The sequence below is a fragment of the Drosophila guanche genome, unplaced genomic scaffold, assembly GCF_900245975.1.
Source record: "Drosophila guanche unplaced genomic scaffold, DGUA_6, whole genome shotgun sequence".
NCBI lineage: Eukaryota > Metazoa > Arthropoda > Insecta > Diptera > Drosophilidae > Drosophila > Drosophila guanche.
In genome coordinates, this window is record NW_022995747.1 from 4,635,579 (window position 1) to 4,655,637 (window position 20,059).

The 20,059-nt window shown below is 45.0% G+C and overlaps 2 protein-coding genes across 4 annotated transcripts; one reads left to right on the plus strand and one right to left on the minus strand.

Moving 5' to 3' along the window:
• Positions 1–444: 444 nt before the first annotated feature.
• Positions 445–19,126, plus strand: LOC117582798 (protein mesh). Of its 3 annotated transcripts, XM_034270825.1 has the most exons (16): positions 445–556; positions 728–1,232; positions 4,703–4,938; positions 5,006–5,193; positions 11,461–11,638; positions 11,715–11,852; positions 12,480–12,648; positions 12,718–13,312; positions 14,326–14,448; positions 14,634–14,792; positions 14,852–15,596; positions 15,657–16,075; positions 16,144–16,331; positions 16,616–16,855; positions 16,925–16,975; positions 17,045–17,986. In XM_034270825.1, exons 2-16 carry the CDS (start codon positions 782–784, stop codon positions 17,548–17,550), a joined length of 4,386 nt encoding a protein of 1,461 aa, XP_034126716.1. In that variant the 5' UTR covers positions 445–556; positions 728–781; the 3' UTR covers positions 17,551–17,986. The 3 variants fall into 3 exon arrangements, with proteins under 3 accessions (XP_034126716.1, XP_034126715.1, XP_034126717.1); XM_034270824.1 differs by having other exon boundaries at positions 16,616–16,975; XM_034270826.1 differs by lacking the exons at positions 16,616–16,855; positions 16,925–16,975; positions 17,045–17,986 and adding an exon at positions 18,866–19,126.
• On the minus strand, positions 1,993–2,998 carry LOC117582799 (protein bottleneck). The gene has a single exon (XM_034270827.1). It carries the CDS (start codon positions 2,990–2,992, stop codon positions 2,051–2,053), a length of 942 nt encoding a protein of 313 aa, XP_034126718.1. The 5' UTR covers positions 2,993–2,998; the 3' UTR covers positions 1,993–2,050.
• Positions 19,127–20,059: the final 933 nt, after the last annotated feature.

The following is a 20,059-nucleotide window of genomic DNA, read 5'->3' on the forward strand; positions in this document are numbered from 1 at the left end:
TTCATAAAAAGTAAGCTGCAGCGGAGATGCCGTTTGACGAGCTCGTAATGGGTCATTGTCTATAATTATAACAGGAAGTGTCTTCTGAGCTGGGACGACAAAATGGCCGCATCATGACAAACTCAAAGTTTGATTAACTGTAATTGAAATGAATCACAAATGGCAGTAGAGACCACAGTCAACAGAGTGAGAGAGAGAGTGGAAGGGTATAAACAAATAATTTTGTAATTCAAAAACTTGCACAATCCCCCCAGAGAGTCGGAGAGGATGAGATACAAATATGCACGAGTATGCGAGTGGTAAAGCCCTATCCAAAAACAAAGTTCAGGCCGAAAGAGCAAAAGGAATGCGTTATCAGTGCGTAAGTTTCCCTGATAAGATATGATATGACTCCCAGAGAGAGAGAGAGGCCCAGAGTCAGAAAGATAAGACTACGTGTTTCACAATCGAGCGACAGGTGAAACAGTTTTGGCAACGCCCCGATCGGTTCTGTTCCGTAAAGTTAACTTTAGTCTTAGCTGAGCGTGGACCCGGATCGAACGTGTTTTTCTGCCTGGTAATTGAATAACGACAAGTGCTGAAAAGTGATAAGAGAGCTGATAAGCCCTAAGTATCTGACTGATACTGATGATGTCATCAAGTGAAAATTCTTAAAAAACTGTGAAAAAATACAAGAAAACCCACCAGAAAAGTGCTAATATTTTGTGTTTGTTTCCCTATTTTGCAGTGCCAAGAAAAACCAAATAAACGAACGAACAATCGAACGAAAAACTAAGTGAAAATGCGCTTCAAACTGTTTGTGGTTTGTGCGCTGGCATGTGGCTTCATGGCCTATGTCCTGGCCAACGAGAACATCTCCACTGAGCTGGAGGATGAGATTCTGAATGCCGTGCCCGTGTCAAAACCTGCAGCAGCAGCCGCAGCCGCGAAAAACGTGCCACAAAAGGATGCGGAATTCGTAGAGATCATAAAAGAGCAACCCAAAAAGGTGGAGACACCGGCAGCGAAGCCAGTCCCTAAGCCGAAACCACCTGCAACTATTCCCACCACAAAGGCTGCCCTGGGAGCTGGTCAGGGAGGACAGCGGATGATACCCGTGCTGTCCAGCCGTGGCACCGACGATATCTTGACCGTGGCCGGCCTGAAGCCACAGCCCATGTCCGGGGCGTTGGTTATGCCATCCGACTATTTGGGAGAGCTGTACGATGTGGACTCCAGTGGCTACAATTGGGGTGAGTTGTCCCTGATACCCATTACTCATCCGCCGCGTTCTGTTGGCTATCTTATCAGGAGGGTCTCAGTTTGGTTTAGTTACCAATATTTGCTCGTCGATAACTTGTTCGGGCAGGTGCTGTAAGCTCGCCCTCTCTCTCTCTCGCTGTGGCTATGTCTCTCTTGCCCCACCGATAAGATAATGCCCGAGTTGAGGCATTAAAAGCTAACAATTTTCTTGTTTTCTTCTTCCACCTTTTGGCTCTGCAAACAAAACAAGTGCGTGGTTGTACAGGAGGAGGGAAGATAGTATATCTGTATAGTATATACATGAGGTAGGGGGTAGAGAGAGAGAGAGAGCTGAGGATTCATGCTATTGCCCAAGCATGAATCAGTTTATAGCCCCGTACGAGTACAGGTGGAATCGCAATCGGGTCGCATATTATAATGGAACTTTATTTATCACTCGCTCAGGATGGGGCGGAATGGTTATTGGTATTGGAATGCCATCACCGTTAGTCAGAGTTCTTTGTTCGACTGTGATTACGTGTTATGTGTGCTTGAGGTGTGGTTAAAGGTAGGAGGACAAAGGGGAATTTTTTACTTCTAGGAAAGTATGTTCTAATGCAACATAGATGCAACAAAGCTGCTTGTTTTCAGAAAAAATTGATCTCTACTTATTTGCTTTTATGTTACTTTATTTTATGTCTTTAAAAGTTACCACTATCTTAGAGCTATTTAGAACTATTTAGATAGATTACAACTAAGGTTATCCTTGGGAACCATCATTTTGCACACGCCACTCCTCTCTGACATAGGTCACACAGTTACACCTCTCTTATGCACTCATTGAGATGCGTTGCTCATACTCGGCGATGCGCAGTCGGACGGGCACCACGAGGCTGAGATCCTCCATGATGGCATGATGCTGGGGCCGCACCGAGGCGCTTGAGTTCTGGCGCGAAATCGTGGCCCTCGACTTGTCCATGGAGGGTTTACGACGCAGCGAGCATTTGCGCTGGCTGCTCATTCCCATGGACGAGGGCATCGCGAATGTGGTGCTGGGCGAGGCGGTGGCCATCAAACGCTTGGGCTTCGGGGGCGGCACTTGGCTGAGGACGGATATTCCGCTGAGGCTGCTGTTGTTCGATGAGCTTGTGGTGGCAATGCCCTGTGGCCGAGTGGAGCGCAGCAGAGAAATGAAGCGATTGTTGTTGTTACACTTGCTGCTGATGCCGTTGGCGGTGCCAGTGGTGGCACCGCTCCGTGTGGACTCGAAGGTGTTGGTCAGCTTGTTGAAGAAGTTAATTTTGTCAGTGACAGTCGGGGTCACAATGGGATTCACGTCCACATCCACATCCACATTCACGGTTTGCTGCTCTGCCTTTTCCTGCAGCTGCAGCAGTGGATGTTCCTGTTCTGTGGTCTGTGGTTGGTCCTCACCATCGGATCCGTTGTTGCGCTTGGACATTTCCAGGACCTTCTCGCGCAACTCCATGGACCAACGCTTCTGGGCCGTGTGAAGTTGAGGCCTCAGGCAGGGCAATGTGGTCTTTGCAGGGACTGCGGCTGGCGTGGATGAATCGTGTTGTAGCTGGAGGGCCAGTTCCGTGGTGATGCGCGGCTTGGGCGTGGAGGTGACGGATGGTGAGGACATTTCCTCATCAATGTCCATTTCCAGCTCACTGATGAACGACGACGAAGAGTGCGAAGTGCTGCAGCCCATAGCTGCTGGCATTTTGTAGTTGTAGAACTGGAAGTTGAAAGTGCTGATGCTCATGTTGAGGCTTGCTAACAGAATGTAGCAGGACACACAAATGTCGGGGCTTATATAGCAAAAGAAGCAACGGCGAAGCTTCTACCTGATCCCGACAGCTGCCATAGAGGTCCAGGTAGAAACCCACCATTACGATGCGGTTACCGTCGCTCTACAAAATCCTTCACTATTTGACTCGCCACCTGGAGAATTCCAGGAATCTACCTAAGCAATCTGTAAAATCTAGAAATCTAACTATAAAAAAGAAATATGGCACAAGTTTCCGTGGAAACGCAACCCGAACACGCGAATTTTACGTATTTTCCGCGCACCAATTTTCACGTATACCAAAAGAAGGCAGCGTCTGCTCTTAATCCGCGGACCCTTAAAGGATTAGCGTACTTTATGATACACCGCTGCAGGCATTGATTCATAAATAGATTAAAAATAATGCTGCTGCTGCTGCTGCCATTGTGCGACAGATGTTCACATATTCAAGGAAAGAAAAAAATCTAGAAAAATCTGCTCTTCTGTCTCTTGGTTTTTATGATCCTCAACGGCTGAGTGTCCGTGGACTGTCCGTTAGCCGTGTAATTACAATCGAAAATCTGTGCATTTAAAAGCAAACAATTCACTTGGCATTCGGTAATTGGCAGCTGAACAGAAGGGAAGGTCGCAGAGAGATTAATTGGAGTATGAATATAATTATAAATGAAGCGTTAAAAGGATTCACAATAACTTTACAATGATTCGATATGAAGGAATAAATATGCCTTTGATTATAGCTTAAATGGATTAGTCATCCGTTTTGGATGCTGCCGAGGATGACAATTTATCCACAATTTGCTAAGCCATAAATGCTTTCTCATTTCCCTTTATAACTCTTTTCAATATATTTATAACCTCTGCCATAGTACGCATAATTAAAGCTTTGTACAAATAATTTAATTGGCACTGATTCAATATGTAATATTCAATTAACACTCAAAAGGGTGGGAAATTGACATTACAGCCGGCGCAAGTTAATTGATTGATGGACATACAGAACTTTACAGAACTTAAACCTGACCTTAAAGCGACACAAATAAATTCTCTGTTGCCTGGCAGTTCCCTCAACGGTTAACCGAGAAAACCTCAGCTTTCTCCGAGATGCCAGAAATATTTTGAAATCTTTGTCAGGAGTCAGCTTTGCCCTCCCCTTGGCCTAAACTTCGCTTGCAATTTTGCAGTCTTCTGGTTAGCGTCAGGAGCAATAGCTTTAAGCGGCCTGCCACTGGTCCTGCCACCGGGTCCATTGGGAATGTCAGCTTTGCACTTAATCAGCTTAAATTGCTTTAAAAGGCCATCGCCAGTGGCAGGAGGCAGGCGGCAAAAAGAAATTAGAGAAAAGAGGAGCCACAGAAGAGAAGCAGAAATGAATATTAACTGTGACCTTTAATGGCCAAGTGCACGGCACGGCAAGAGGACCAAGATGCAGCAGGAAGCAGCAGGCGGGAAAATCAAAAAAGAAAAGCGAAAATGGCAAAGTTTTCCTTACAGTTTATGGAATGCACCTCCTTTATAAAAGTAGTAGAGAAGATGCGAGTAATACTGTGGAATTGAAAAACTAATCTCCAGGGATTAAGTGTGAAATTTAAATGATAGGCTAAAGGTTGCCCCAAGAATGTTTCTCAAACTTAATGGGTGCTATTTTCCATTCAAAGTCATTCTATAACTTGTGCTTTTTTCTTTCAGATCCCAACAATAATGTTGCCCCGCCGAGCACTCCCTCAACGGCAGCCGGAGGCTATACGATCACCACCGCACGTCTGGCGGAGCTGCGAAACACCTTCATGTACTGGTACTTCGACAAGGATATGTATGGTGGCCGTGCTGACTATCAGTTCGACATCCATGCTTCGATGACACAGCTCCACAAGAATTTGAACTTCCAGCTGCCATTCTACGGCTTCAGGTTCAATTATACCAGGGTAAGACAGTCGTGGACTTCTTCAACTCGATTCAAACTCTATTTTAACCCACCTGTCTTACTTTCAGCTCTCTCTCAATGGTTATTTGGAGTTCTCCGATCCACCAGAGTACCTTACATATCCACTGGTGTTTCCTATTAAGGACTGGCCCACCAAGCGGGATCCCTCTTTCATTGGCATCTTCTTCAGCAAGTGCCGTGTGGGTCGCATCTATCCCTCGGATATTGACCAGCGCACGCCCGGCGTCTATTTCCGGTAAGCCAGATGCATCTTCCGTTTTTGCGGCCCTTCCGGCTTCGAATGCTCCTTTGTATTCGTATTTATTTGCTAACCATATTTATATTTGCCATGTTACTGCGAATGGCATTTGCATATTCAAAATGCAACCCCAGAGCACGCGCCGAGAGAAAGTATTTATACGCGCATTGGTATAGAATTTGTTTGTGTGTGTGCATTCGTTTTATTCCTTCTACGTGCGTATGTCGCCACGAAGAGCCTTCTGTATGCTGCGCACACAGAAATAGATTCATGTACGCTCATGTACATATTGTATGTTGCGCGTTTGTCTCGTTCTCCATTTCCGCTGGCCCCATTGTGTGTGTGTCGTCTGCATTTATTTGGATACTCTTTCAAAGGGTTAACTTTACACAGATCTGCTCGTCGCACTGTACACTTTGGTAGTGTATCTGTAGGATCGACTTGCCCAAGTTTCCCAAGTGCGACCATTCATTGTTTGTGATTGTTATTGTTTCGCTAGTACTTTTACTAGCTTGTGTCATTTATTGCCACTGCATTTATCTATTATTTCCATAGGGGCTCTACCTGTTTGGTTCTGTTCTGTCCCTTATCTGTGAGTGGATTTCCTCTTCTATAATTCTTCATTTGTGGTGGCATTTATTCTGTGATATATCCGATGCATAGCAGCTACTCTTATTATTTGGCGGCCAGCATCTCATTATCTGTGAATCCAACAAAGAGGATATGACCAAAGTTTTCCTCACTAATTTTGCCATAATTAAATTCCATTGACCAGCACTTTACCCCCTGAACTTTTCGAGGACAATGCATAAATTTATACAAACATGACTCGGATTTTTTTTCCTGTGCCACCCGCACTTTCGGTGGCTAATTATGCAAATGACCGCCAGTGGGAACTGAAATTATTTGTGGGCTATTTATATGAGTTTACAGCAGAAGAAAAACCTTTTCAAATTCTGTAATCCCCTCGTAAAAGAAGACGAGAGGAGAAACACTCAAAAATGCATTAATTAGCAAACCAAATTCCCCCTTAAATTGCCATTTCTATGTGGTTTCTTTTCCAAAAGTAGATCATGTTATTTGGAGCATAAATTATGGTTTCTCCATTGTTTCAACCAGCTTAAATTTCATATCCTCTCAAAGGAAAGGCAGGACTTTCTCTACCCACTACAGGAAGTCATAAAAAACGAACAGAGAAGAGAGCATAAATTACGGCGGAGTGACAGAGAGTGACAAGTCAGTTGTTGAGCGACGCATGCACGTGCTGATAGGACAGAGCACCACTACTAGCAAAAGCGAACGCGAACTGGACAGTGTTTCAACCAGAGAAGACCCCAAAAATGGGCAATTTTTTGTGGCACTATAGAATATGATGAACGTGGTCTTATCTATTCTCAAGCGAGTCAAATGTATGAATATTCAAATGTTTTTAGGGAAACATTTAGGGAAACAAAGCAATCCCTTTGATGAAAACGTAGGAAAAACAATTTATGGCTATTATCTCACTGTCCTTAAGGATTTTGGGGGTAAACATATTGTTGGTTCTACGTGTGCATATTAGAACATTTTCGTTGTTTTCCCTTTTATTTCCCCTATACCCCTTTGACCGAATTGTTGTCAACACTTAGCAACGCCGCCTGACAAATTGCCACGCCAAAGCAATTAACATCCTCCGAAGCGCCTGACAACACAGGAAGTTCACACAAAAAGAAGAGGAACAACGACACTGTACGGCGAGTGCAATCCAATGCATTTGTATAGTTTTCTACCGACTCCGACAATATGTCAAACTTGTCCCGCATAACTCTCTCATTGGCACAGCTGAGAGCCGAACAGAGTCACGGTCATTCTCTGACATTTAATTGTCTTTGGCGGTTTGGAAGTGGGGTTGCTTGCGAAAAACGAAGGAAAACCAAGGGAAATGTTCAGCCAAACTTTGATGTGTACGTGCGTTTGTGTATGGGGGTAGCAGGGGTTGCAGGGTGCCAAAGACTGAAGCTGTGACTGGAATTTAATTTAAATAACTTTGCATGGAGGAGAAAATAAAGCAGCAGAGGCTGGTGGTATTGAAGGCAAAATTCATGCAAACAGCGAAATGCGAGCAATGTAAAATTGCTGCAGAATGCCCTTACCCTTCATCCATTCACCCTCTCGTTTGGCACACATTTTCCATCCTACTTCGGAACCTCTCTGGACTCTACAATCACTACTCACTCCCTGACTGAGAATCAGCTTCACTTAGTACTTGATTCATATGTTTTACCGTAATAAAAATACACGTTTGCATAGCAAGCACGCAGTGTATGATGATCAACATTGGCAACAGATCTGAGTAACCGCTCGCTGTTACAATTTTTTGAGAGTGCTAGCAGAGAGAGCGTTAACAGATGGCTAACATGGGGTGTTAACAGCGCTGTGGCTCTGCTCAGGGGGACTGCCCTAAACCACAGTCAACAACAGCAACATTTAACACATATGTGTAACGATTCCTCAGAAAGAGTATCTGTTGACTCGACCTTCCCTCCGCTAACCTTCCTCTTTCATTCGACATCAATTTGATTACTCGCTCGCACTTAGCGCTCAGCGTTGGATTAGCTGTAAGTGCACGGGCATTGCGCATACCCCGCGCTGGTCGCTTGAGCATTAAATTCATTATGAGCTCACGTTTAATTACACACCCAAACACACAGACATACACACATGTACACGTATAAAATCTGCTAAGAGGAGGATCCGTTTGGACTAAGGGAATATAAAAACTTAGTGCCGAGCCGGGGTGTCGTTTGTTAAAGTTTTGCTTTGTTTTAAACGCTTCAACGTGTTTCAGTGTGTGGCCGGATAAGTGTATTTGCTTGGGTGCGAATCTGCGGCACGCTGCCGCCGCGTTTGAGTTTTTAATTGTTGTGTGGAAAAGGGGCAGCAACAGGAACAGCAAACAGCAAACAGCATCGTAATTGCCGGCCAGGCGTGCCACAATTAAAACATTTTCGGCAGTTAAATGGCATATAAAAGCGTTCAAACAATGGGCCAAAGGCATATTTACAGCTAAAGGGGAAATTTTCCATTGTATGCACTCAAAAGCTTTTAAAAATAATCGTTTATAAGTAACTGAAAGGTAGCTCTAACACTGGAAGGATGAATCGCAGATTACCCTGACCCTATTCTCGTTTTATAAAATAATTAGACACGGGATACCTATAATCGATATCTCCCTAATTGAGAGTCTAGGCCATGCAAATATTTACCATTTTTAGTTTCATCAAAACTTTTAGCAGCCGCTGTCATACCAAGGTTTTTAGCTACCCAAACAGGCCACAATAATAACGCCGCTTCATTATTCCCTTTTGCCAATCATAATAAGAATTTCCGCAGTCTGCCTTACCTCCTTTGCCGCGTCCTTGGCTCGACCATTTGCAAGTCTCTGTTTGCATTTACTTCTCGGCGAACGCTTTCTCGACGGCTCCTCCTGCAGCTTACATGCAATTTTCGCCATTTTCTTTAAGTACGGCCATTGTTTCACTTTCATTTACACCCCAGCCCCGAGATGGAATTGGGCCACACGGCACAAGACCAAGACGTAGACGTGGATGTAGATAGGGTTGTTGTTGCTGCTGTCGGAGCAGGAGGATGAGGAGGAGCTGCAAAACCGACGACTGTTTCCCTGCATAACTGCGAAAAGGCATTTTAACCTACAAATGCAGACAAACTGTGGCAGCGCCAGAATGTATGCAATAAAGTACATAATGGCGTAGTTCAAGAACTGCCTGTAGAAAGGGGTGTGGTGTGGAGGTGGATGTTGAAGGGGTCCTGCAGAGGTGGTAGAGTGTGGGTCGAAACTGAGACACGGAGCAGCTCGACTTTCGTTATATACGAGCCTCTGACTTTCTATTACTTTTTTTTTGTGACTCTTTCTATGTTCTGTGTCTGTGCTTGCATCCATGTGAGTGACTGTGTGTGTGTGTGTTTGGCTTTTTGGCTTACTTACACGGAAAAAGTTGCCGAGTCTGCGGCTGTTTTTGGATGCTGCGCGCGCATTTTCTAGGCTGAGTGACAATTTTCCTGCTCCTTTCCTTTTTTATTTCTTTCTTTTTTTTAGCTTGAATGTCAATTGCAGACATTTAAAGTTGAGCGGGGTGAGGAGTGTGGCAAACAAATGATAAACTATGCAAGTAACTGTGAGCCTCTTTATGTGGCTGTGTGTGTGTTTGGTTATCTCCTCCTCGGGGCTCTTCTTCTGTTGCGGCTTTTACACATTTCCACTTTTTTTGGTTTCCTGTAGGTTTTTTCCTCGATGGTTTTGCGAATTTGATCAAATGTTTGGATAGGAGAGAAATTTGAAAAGAGTCTCTAGATTTTAGTTCGTGTCATGTGTATAGTAGGGCCTCTTATTGTCGTGGTCAGATCGTAAGCGGCAGAATGAGAGAGTGAAATATGGGCTGATTGGAACTTTAAGCCATCAAATATGAATGTGCGGTAATCAAGTCTTTATACCCCTATTGAATATGCAAGGGTATCTAAAGCTTCTGCTTTCAATGAAAGCACTCACTTCTGCTTGGTTTTTGTGTCTACCACCGAGTAAGGAAGGCTTAATTGTGTAATTTATTTCCATTGCCATCTGCTGCCACTTTTAATTTATGTGCGCTCAAATATTGAATGGCGCACATGAATGTACATGCATATAGGCTGATAATGGCTGCATTATGAGTTTTTATTACATAATTGGTTACAGTCGCATTTAGCAGGCCGCTGAAGTGTTAATAAATAAGTGGGAGTAGCATGGCATAACCCAGATCCTCCATGTTTGGTTTGTCTCTCTCTTCGGACTTTTCATATTTGTTTGCTTTGGCATCTGAGCGATTGGATGGTTCTTATTTGATTCCATTTCTGTCCAACAAACGTTGTGGCAAAATCAATAAAATGTTACCGTGCAAATGCAAATAGAAAAGGCCGCACATTCATCTTTGTTTGCCACAGAACCACATACACAAAAATGCTGGGGCATAACGAGTTTTACAATTTCAATTGTTTTCCAATGAAAAATATCCTAAATGCATGTCCTTGTGCTTTGACTGAGAATAAGTTCAAGTGTTACCATCGAAAAAAGATAGAGATAGGACCAATACTAGAATTGGAAAATGTGCAATTTAGGGCACAAATTACTAGGAAATTTAAGACTGCATAAATAATCTCTTACTTTTTAGCCTTAGGCAACCCCATGACATACAGTCTTTTGGTTGCGTTCTTTATAGTTTACCGAATATAAATAGTGCTCAATTTAATTTAATTAAAAATTCCCTTAAGCAATTTAAAATATTAATAAATTTCTGCTGTGGCTCTGTCATCGTCGGCCCATCTGTCTAACTGATAGTTAAATTTGCATTCGATTTGTTGGACAGCTGGACATGCTCCTATTTGTATTGATCCGGACGCTTCATTTGATAAGCCTCTTATGGCGCCCAAGAGGCGATTGCTCCGGCAATCCCCAATTGTCCACCTCAGTGTGGTAATCAGAGCAGAGCAGAGCAATTCCCATGCAATTGTCCGGCAATGAAAACTCGTTTAAGTAGTGTAACGTGCCCGTGTCCATGCCCCGGGAGTCGTATAAAAGGCATCCCGCATCCCGCGCTGCAGCAATGTAATAAAAATCCCTGGCAAATCGGCTTAAGATTTATTTGTCTGCTCCAATGACTGCCTGCCTGGGTTTGAAATGGCTTTGTCCTAAGCATTTTGCATGAGCTCGGGTGTAATTTTACTAAACTGGCTTAAAACAATTTATGACGCAGATGGAAATGAACAGAACATAACAGAGAAGCACAGAAAAGAAAAGAAGTGGTGCTGCTGGGTAATGAATAATTAAAGCATATAAATCATACGGCACGTTGGCGCGTCGGCGTCGCCAATGGGTCGGACGTCGATACGGCTGACAGCCCCATCCACACCCTAGTCAAAAAACACTTGAAAGTGCTCACAAGAGCGTAAAATAAATAAAATGTTTATGAAAACATATAGAAAGTGGGAAGCGAAGAAGGTATAAGGCAGAGAAAAAACAGGATATTCTGTGCCTGTGCCTGGGCCTCCTGATTTATATGCCAAACATCGAAACCATTCATCTTCCTGTAGATGCCGCAAGGAAGTCATACTTTGCATATCCTGCCCGTGCTAGTACCACCCCTCGGTCTAATCTCGCCCTGATTTGATTTCGATTCACACACAGGAGTCTACTGTAATCCCAAAACTCGACTAACTTCCATCTTCCCTTTTCAGCGTGGAACGTGATCTAATGGGCCGCACAGACCGCTTCGGCGTGGAGGTACGTGAGCGCACCATGTGGGACATCCGACAGGGTGTTGTGGGAGCAGACACATTCGTGCCCAAGCATGTGGTGATCTCCACCTGGAAGAATGTGTCCTTTGCCGGCGGCATTGATAACTCTCTCTTTACGGTGAGTGTCCTTTTTGCTCTGTGATTTCGGATGATTTCAAGAGTATTTAAAACGTATTTGTGCTTTCCCTTTACAGACAAACACCTTCCAAATGGTCTTGGCCACTGATGAGGTCTACACATACATTATCTGGAATTATGGCGTTCTCAACTGGCTTTCCCACACCGAGGCTGGCGGTGATACCACCAAGGGTGAGGGCGGCACACCTGCTTATGTAAGTTGTTCTTTTTTTTTCTCTCTCAGAATTAATTTCAATTAAATGAAAAGTTTGCAATAGCAGGAGAAGGTGGGTTGCTTTCGCTTTTGGTTTACCTTTCTCGTCGTTCTCTTTTATGTTTGGTTTGTTAATGTGCTGAGCAATAAGGGAAAGAACATTAGTGACTGTAGGAGGGTGCATAAAGTTGAACATGTAGGGGGAATAATCCAACGATAAGCACTCAGAAAGGAAATCCGTGTAGCGATATATGCAATATAAGTAATATTAACTAATTTCAATAGTCTCCAAAAATACAGAAGAGCACTCATTCCAGTTCTTATAATTTTACTTATTACTCTCAAGTTTCCTTTCTATTTATCTGTGTATATTGCAATAGAAATTCTGCATTCATTGCAGTGTGGAGCCCTCTTCAGTTGCCAGCCACTTGTACGTAATTAAACGCACAATTCAAACTTTGTCTAAGCCCCCGAACATAATTGCAAACTTTGTGAACAGTTAATTAAATGTGCAAGGATATCGGCATGCAGAGATTTAATTGCTATGGCAATGGCACACACACACTTGTACATATTCTCCCTCTGCCATGTCCCCACTTATACATGAACTTTTGCCCCCTATTTTCAGGTCGGTTTCAATGCTGGCAACGGCACCCAGGCCTACGAGTACAAGCCCTACAGCCAGAACATGGTAATACGTGATTTGGCAAATCGAGGCTGGGCCAACGGCTTCCCTGGTCGACACATATTCCGTGTGGACGAGCAGATTCTCATAGGCTCGTGCAACAAGGATATAGGTGCGTATGAATTGCCAGAGTTTGCTTTGAGAGATTACTTAATTGATTGATTGATTATCGCTTTTGTAGATGCCGCTTTGCTGCCACTGACATTTGCCCCCGAGTCGGGTAATATGCTGGGCGGGCAGGTGGTGAACATTACTGGACCTTGCTTTGATCCACTCATCCGTGTGACCTGCCACTTCGACACGGAGTCCGTGCTGGGCACTTACGTTGATCGCAATCGCGTGATTTGTGTCCAGCCGTACCTCAAGGCTGAGGGCTACATTCGCTTCCAGATATCGGTGGGCACCCAGCGTTTCAAGTGGCGTGGAAAGTACTTCGTGGAGACGCCGGCCGCTGCCACCGAGAAAATCTTTTTTGCCACCGATGATGTGCACAAGAAGAACCCCAATGAGATTCGCATCACCTGGAACTCCTTCAATTTGACCTCCAACGCCAATGCCAATGTGATGATCTCCCTGTGGGGCTATCGCGAGACCAAGATCGAGCCCCAGCTGGAATACATTGATGTGATTGAGGCCAGCTACTCGAATACCGGCAGCTATGTGATCACGCCCTCGAACTACATCAATCGAAACAACAAGAACCGAGACATGCAGTTTGGCTTCCTGCAAATCAATCTCACACAGCCCGAGCAGTACTCCGGTCTAGCCCTCAGTCCGTAAGTAAATGTCAGGGAGTCTCCTCTCCAGAAACACTCCATCTGTCCACTGTGTCCTCTGTATTAATTAGTTGTCGGTGGTGTCCTGTGCTCATGTTTTTATTCAATTTGCAAGGGCAATCTCTATGAGAGACAAGTGCACTCTTTCCTCAAGTCTGAGCCCTGTTCTTGTTTCCCTTTTGGGACTGCGACTTCAATCAATTTGCTCTGGCTCGCCCGAAGATTGCTTATTATGACAGCATGTAATCGCAGGACCTTCTCTCGGAGCTAATCAATATTTTAAATGTGTTTTTAATGGTAATCGCAATCGTAATGTCTGGCTCGTTTGCATTTGGCTTAAGCCTTTCTCCCGTCTTTCACGTCCTGCAATTATTTCGCACTTAAACTGGAATTATCTCATAGCTGCTGCTGGCCCATAAAAGTTACAAGCAGCTCAATAGAGATGCTCCGAGTCTATCCTTCCAGCAGGAAGAGACTCCAATTTAGCCGGAAGTTGTACCTTCATATTTTTGGCCTTATTGACCATCAAGAAAATGGCCAAATACGCAGGCCTGTTTCGCCCCTGATGACGTAATATAAAAACATTTCGTTTTTTTGGTTTACAGCACCTTTGGGTGTCGTTTAGATGGAGGTCCAAAGGGGTTTCGGGCCAAATAAATTGTTTGCATTGTTACAACATTTAATTTCCATTTGATGGCCCGCCATGATGGCCAAGTAATTGTGAAAACTTAATGAAAAATATCTCCATGGCAGCCGTAGGCGGGCGTTAAATGTGTCAAGCGTGGGATGAATGCTGAATGTTAATGGTTGTATCATGTTTCATGTCAGCGAGATGAGACACTGAGACAGGACGTGGGCTGTTCATTGAGTGCACTTCCCATCTGCATTTGACTGCACTTTGGCTAATGTCAGAGGTGGTGGGCGGCCCACGTAGCGTTTGTTTAATGCAGCAACTATTGGAGCATTTTTGAAAAGAATTTTACAATGAATTCCCCTTTCAATCTCCCCCACAGCATCCTCTGGTCTCGGCCCATTCCCCTCGCCTGGTACATGGCCCCGCAGTGGGAGCGCCAGCACGGTCTGCGCTGGCCCCGAGCTCTCTGCGATAATTGGATACGCAGCGACCGATTCCTCAGGTAAGACATAGATCCCCCCAGAAGCGGAGAATGCATTTCCATTTTCCACTAATTAATGGGGCAACCGAATGCCAAATTGGAAATGGAAGCCGCTCTAATTAGCGTCAGCGAACGCCTCTCTTTGTTTCGCGAGTTTTCGCTTCATTTTTCACATTTCACATTGAAAATATTCCATTTCGCTGCAGGAACTTTGCGGCGGATCTGCCATTGTGCCCCTGCACCCTGGACCAGGCGGTGCTCGACAAGGGTCGCTTCCGACCGGACCGTGAGTGCGACAAGGACTCGAATCCCAGCTGTTTGCGCCACCGCGGAGCCATTCACTGTGTTGTCAGTGGTACACCAGTGTAAGTTGAACGATTCTTAATCGCTGGTCCATGGCTAATATGTCTTTTATCTGCTTCAGTGCCCAAGGAGCGGAACAGCAGTGCTGCTACGATAGATATGGATTCCTGATGCTGACCTACGATCAGATGTGGGGCTCTCGGCCACGCCGCGTCCACAATCTGGGCAAGATGCCATGGAACGAGGCCAGCAAAGTGCCATCTCTCTCCATGTGGTTCCACGACATGCGTCCCTTCTACTCTTGTTGCTTCTGGCAGGAGGAGCAGGCCGTCGGTTGCGAGACCTACCGCTTCGAACGTCGTCCCTCGCAGGATTGTGTGGCCTATCAGGCCCCTGGCATTGCTGGCGTCTTTGGCGATCCCCACTTCGTGACCTTCGATGGCAGTGCCTACACTTTCAACGGACTGGGCGAGTTCGTGCTGGCACGCAGCACTGACGAGAGCAACCGCTTCGAGGTGCAGGGCCGCTTCCAGCAGCTGCCGGACAACTACTACGGCAAGGTGCAGGCCACACAGCTCACGGCAGTGGCTATGAGGGGCAATACCACTACCACGATTGAGGTTCGCTTGCGTCCACTGCATGCTCGCTGGCGTTATCGATTGGATGTCCTGGCCGATGGTCGCAAGGTGTACTTTGATCGCGAGAGCTTGAAGTTTCAACACTTTGATGGTGTCTCCGTGTACACACCCACCTACCTGCTCAATCAGTCCCAGGTGGTGGTGCAGTTCGATGCCGGCATTGGCGTCGAGGTCGTAGAGAACGAGGGCTTCATGACAGGTCGCGTTTTCCTCCCTTGGAAGTTTATAGTAAGTTTAAAGACAACAAATCTTGCTATAAGCATTTGTCTAATCGCTTTAATTTTGCAGAATAAAACTGCTGGGTTGTTTGGCAATTGGAGCTTCAATCCGTTGGACGACTTCATGCTGCCCAACGGACAGGTGGCCTCACTCAATCTCAATGATTTGCGCAGCATCCACACAAACTTTGGCCTCAAATGGATGCTCACAGATCGCGAGGTGCCTGGTGTGGGTGCCGCTCTGTTCACCCGCGAATTCGGACGCATGTCCAGCTACTATGCCAACGCCACCTTCCAGCCCAACTTTGTGGTGGATCCCGCTGACTTCCTGCCCGCCAATCGCACCTATGACCTGGAGCGTGCCGAGGAGCTGTGCGGCGAGTGCTATCAGTGCCAGTATGACTATGCCATGACGCTGAATCGAGATCTGGCGCACTTTACGAAGAACTACTACGACAGTATAGTGAATATGCAGGCGGAGAATTCCAAGTGAGTCTAGAAAAAACCTAAGGAAACGAAATCAACTAAAAGCTAATCAACACGATTTCTGTTCACAGACCGGTGGTATCCTGTGGTGTGCTGCAGACTCCTCGCTTTGGTCGCAAGCTGAGCTTTGATTTCATGCCTGGTGCCAAGGTTTCGTTTGAGTGTAACGAGGGCTTCATTCTAATCGGCGATCAGCGACGCGAGTGCCTGTCCAACGGCCTGTGGAACGTACCCGAATACGGCTACACGGAGTGTCTACGTAAGTACCTCCACCTAAAATCAAATCCCTATCAGAGTGCCATCAAGATAATTTTGATCATTCTGGTGCGTATGGTTCATTTTTTTAAGAGTCAGAATAATATAGATACTAGATCAGGCACATCATTGTATTATTTAAGAATATTTTCATACGCACCAGAACATGAAAATCATCCTGATGATAGACCCATTTAAGGGCCCAGCAACCCTTTCATAGACCCACGCTTAACTCACCTTTATTTGCCTTGTCTTTGACCAACCTTTGACCTTGTTGCTCTCGCACAGGTGAGGTGTATTATACGCGTCGCGTCGCTTTCATTGCAATTGGCATTATCTTCCTCGTGATCTGCCCGCTGATGCTGTGCATCGTGTGTGGCGTCTACCGCTACCGCCAGAAGCAGCTGAAGGAGGACCCACAATGGCAGATGCCGATGCTGCCCAGGTCGCGTGCCAGCTCTGCTCGGAATTTGCGTACCCTGAATTATGACGATGACAGCGATACCGATGCGAGCACTCTCAAGAAAAGTAGGTCCTACGATAAAGTATATCGCACGAACGAACCATTACCGGGCAAACCGCAAATTGATTTTCCAGCAAAGAAATGGGATCTGGATGAGAACGACGAGGATGTGACCTCATCGGAAGGTAGTGATAATAGAACTAGCACAAAGTTAGCCACGGACATTTCCTACATTAATAACCCTCACGTAACAGGTGAGAAGCCGAAGCAGACCGGCCGCCGCTCCCTGCGCGCCTCTGGCACCGACCTGGACCAGCACGGCGGCGATGGCTCGCCCGTCGATGGACCCCACGATCACGAGGACGATGATGACTTTGACGAGGCCGATGTCCACACGGGCACCATTCACCCTGCCGGCTACCACCAGCCCCTGTCGCCGGAGGAGGCCGATCGCCTGCACCAGCAGCAGTACAGTCCCACCTTCAGCGGCCTCGATAGTCGCACCAGCGCCGGCAGCTCCATCAACTACACACCACAGTCGGCGGCTCAGAACCGCTTCGGCGGCGTCCCTGTCCTACCCAGTAACACACAGTACTACAGCCGGCCACCCTCGGGTGTGCCAGTCACTGCCAGTGCCACGCCTCTGAGGGCAGCGCCAACTCTTCCGGGCGGGCAGCAGCTGACGCAAGACAGTGGCCTACCATCCCCGCCATTGGCCACATCGCCCACGCCATCAGTGCAGAAGTCCACGGAGGTCTAAACTCATTCCCATTTCGATCGTCTTCGATTCTCCATTCCCTGCAAAGCTGCAAAGTTCAAATCTTTCGAGCCAAAATAATAATCTAATTTTAAGTACATTTTTTAACTGTGTCCCTGTCCAAGCTGTCCCACCTGTCGCCATAGTTTATCTATGGGTAATCCACAGTATTTGTATTTGTATCTGCAGTTTGCCCACGGCCATGACCAATGCCATCCATACATTTAAGCAAATAACAACAACATGTCTATGATAATAGCCCAAACCCCAAAGTCCCCAAAAAAGCCAAAAACCAAACCCAAAATCCGACCAATCCTTTGTACATTAAGCACATGGAAATCAGGCCCAGGTAAAACAAACGGCCTAAATGCCATTGTAAAGTTAATCAATTTATCTACATAAATAAAACTAAAACTTGTTTATAGTTACATATATTGTACAATAATGTTTGCACACATCTTTTGCAGGGTTAAGCGGATAATGCCAATTGTTACATGAAAGTTGACACGTTGCAAGGTTTCGCTTTGTTTGCCTGTTAAATTGAATTCCGGTCCTAGCCAACTGTCTGTCAATTTTCTGCAATAATTTGACACAAGGCCAGGAAAACAAATAACATTTTAAGAAGAAAGTGGAGACACTTGATATCTACTCCTCAGAAAGAAAGCTTGACACTTCTTCGGTTTGAACATGTCCGATATCAAAGCCATCGCTTGCTTCGTTTTTTATCTAAATCGAAGCAAATCTTTCACTGTGTTGTCCAGTGTACATATATCCTTCAGTGCAATGGCAATGCAAACGAAAATTACATGAAATTTATAACGAAGCAATAAGGCCAAAGCCAAAGACATTAATCTTCAACCAACTGTCATTTGAGTTTTGTTTTTTTTTTTGCTGTTGCTGCTGTTTCTTCTGGCATTGGTGCCACGCCCAGACACTCCACCTACGCTTCCAACCTCCAGGCAGCAGGAGACTAGTAAATGTATTGTGTGCATTACGCCAATGTCAATCAATCTTGAGCAAATTGATGGACAAGTTGTCTGTCCGTTGGTGTGTATATGTCTTCCTGCTTGTACCGAGAATGCAGTGTTTGTCTGTGATGAAACACAGTATATATGGAAAGGTAGAACACAATAGAAGAGGAGAGCTGAGCTGAGCCCCAGCTCAAGGCCCAGCTCTAAAGTAGCCAACTAACGATGTAGAGAAGATTGGGTGGATGCTTGTTTAATTTATGAATTACGTCACTCGAGGCCCACTCCAAAGCAACATTTATTCTGGGCGAACCTTTGTCTATTCACCATTGCACACACACCTTTTCCAGGCCACGAGGAGCAATCGGCACGTGTGGCAAGCATTTCGTTGGGCATGATGCTGCTCATTCTCATCCCCACCTTGCTGCTCCTGGTTTGCGGTGCGAATTATTGGATACGCGAGAAAATTGCTCAAGAGGAGGCCGAGGCTCGACAGGCCCTGCTCCCAACACCAAAGTGGCAACAAGCGAAACAACATGTAATTTGATTAGCACATTGATGAGCTTCCGAGTACGTGCGATCGTGGGCAGAATAAGGAATCACACATCAACAAAATCTTTCTACACCCCTCAAATGTAATTACAGAATTTCATTTAAAAAAAAAAAGACATGCATCAAAACGATATTTATTAATCACATAAAAATATAAAAAGAAAATACAAAAAAAATCAGAAAATAATAAAACAGAATTTATGTTTTGGGTATTGGTGGGAAGCTGAATAGAGCAATAGGGCCAAGGTTAGTCCATTCAATATTTCAGGGTTCAATGAGATATTTTTATTTATTTCAGTTACATATATTATTATTTTTTTAAATATTTAACATTTACTTTAGATGAAGACATAGAGAGAGGCAGAGAGGAGGAGGGGGGGGGGGGGGTAAGCAGAGAGAAAGGGGGTGAGGACTGTAGTTAGTTTTAGCACTTAACACTTCTTAGCCTTTTGTACAGTAATTAACTTAAATGTAACTATGCCACACCCACCCAAAAAAAAACAAATCCTACAATCAATGATTTATCGCTCCCTACAGAAACTTTAGCTTAGAAAAACAAACATTCGGCTGAACAGTTGGATATCGTAGTATTTGTGCACATTCATATTGCTATGTATAATATATCTAGATGCATATATATGTACTATATATGGTTATTAACAGATTCCCCTTAATTAGTCAATGATTTTAGACATAGAGACAGAGAGAGAGAGACAGGGGAAGTCTTCCGGTGTGATGGCTTAAGACTATAAAGCTATTTTTCAGTTATAGTAAAGTGGAGACTTGTCATCTTCATAACATTACCGATAGATCAATGGAAACTTAAACGAACTTCTGGAGTTAGGACTGCTTAACCTATGTAAGTATATACTCGTAAATACTTTCTTGATGGAACGTATAAATATTTGCTTTGGTTTCTGTTTTTCTGGTTTGTTGTACAATTTTGTATAGACTTTTTACTTTTACTTTTGTCTTGGTGCAGTTTGAGTTTA

Coding starts and splice junctions, on each gene's coding strand:
- LOC117582799 (XM_034270827.1), bottom strand. CDS start 2,992: ATGAGCATCAGCACTTTCAACTTCCAGTTCTACAACTACAAAATGCCA.
- LOC117582798 (XM_034270824.1), top strand. CDS start 782: ATGCGCTTCAAACTGTTTGTGGTTTGTGCGCTGGCATGTGGCTTCATG. Junction 1,233..4,702: donor CTCCAGTGGCTACAATTGGG/GTGAGTTGTCCC, acceptor TTTTTCTTTCAG/ATCCCAACAATAATGTTGCC. Junction 12,649..12,717: donor CTCGTGCAACAAGGATATAG/GTGCGTATGAAT, acceptor TCGCTTTTGTAG/ATGCCGCTTTGCTGCCACTG.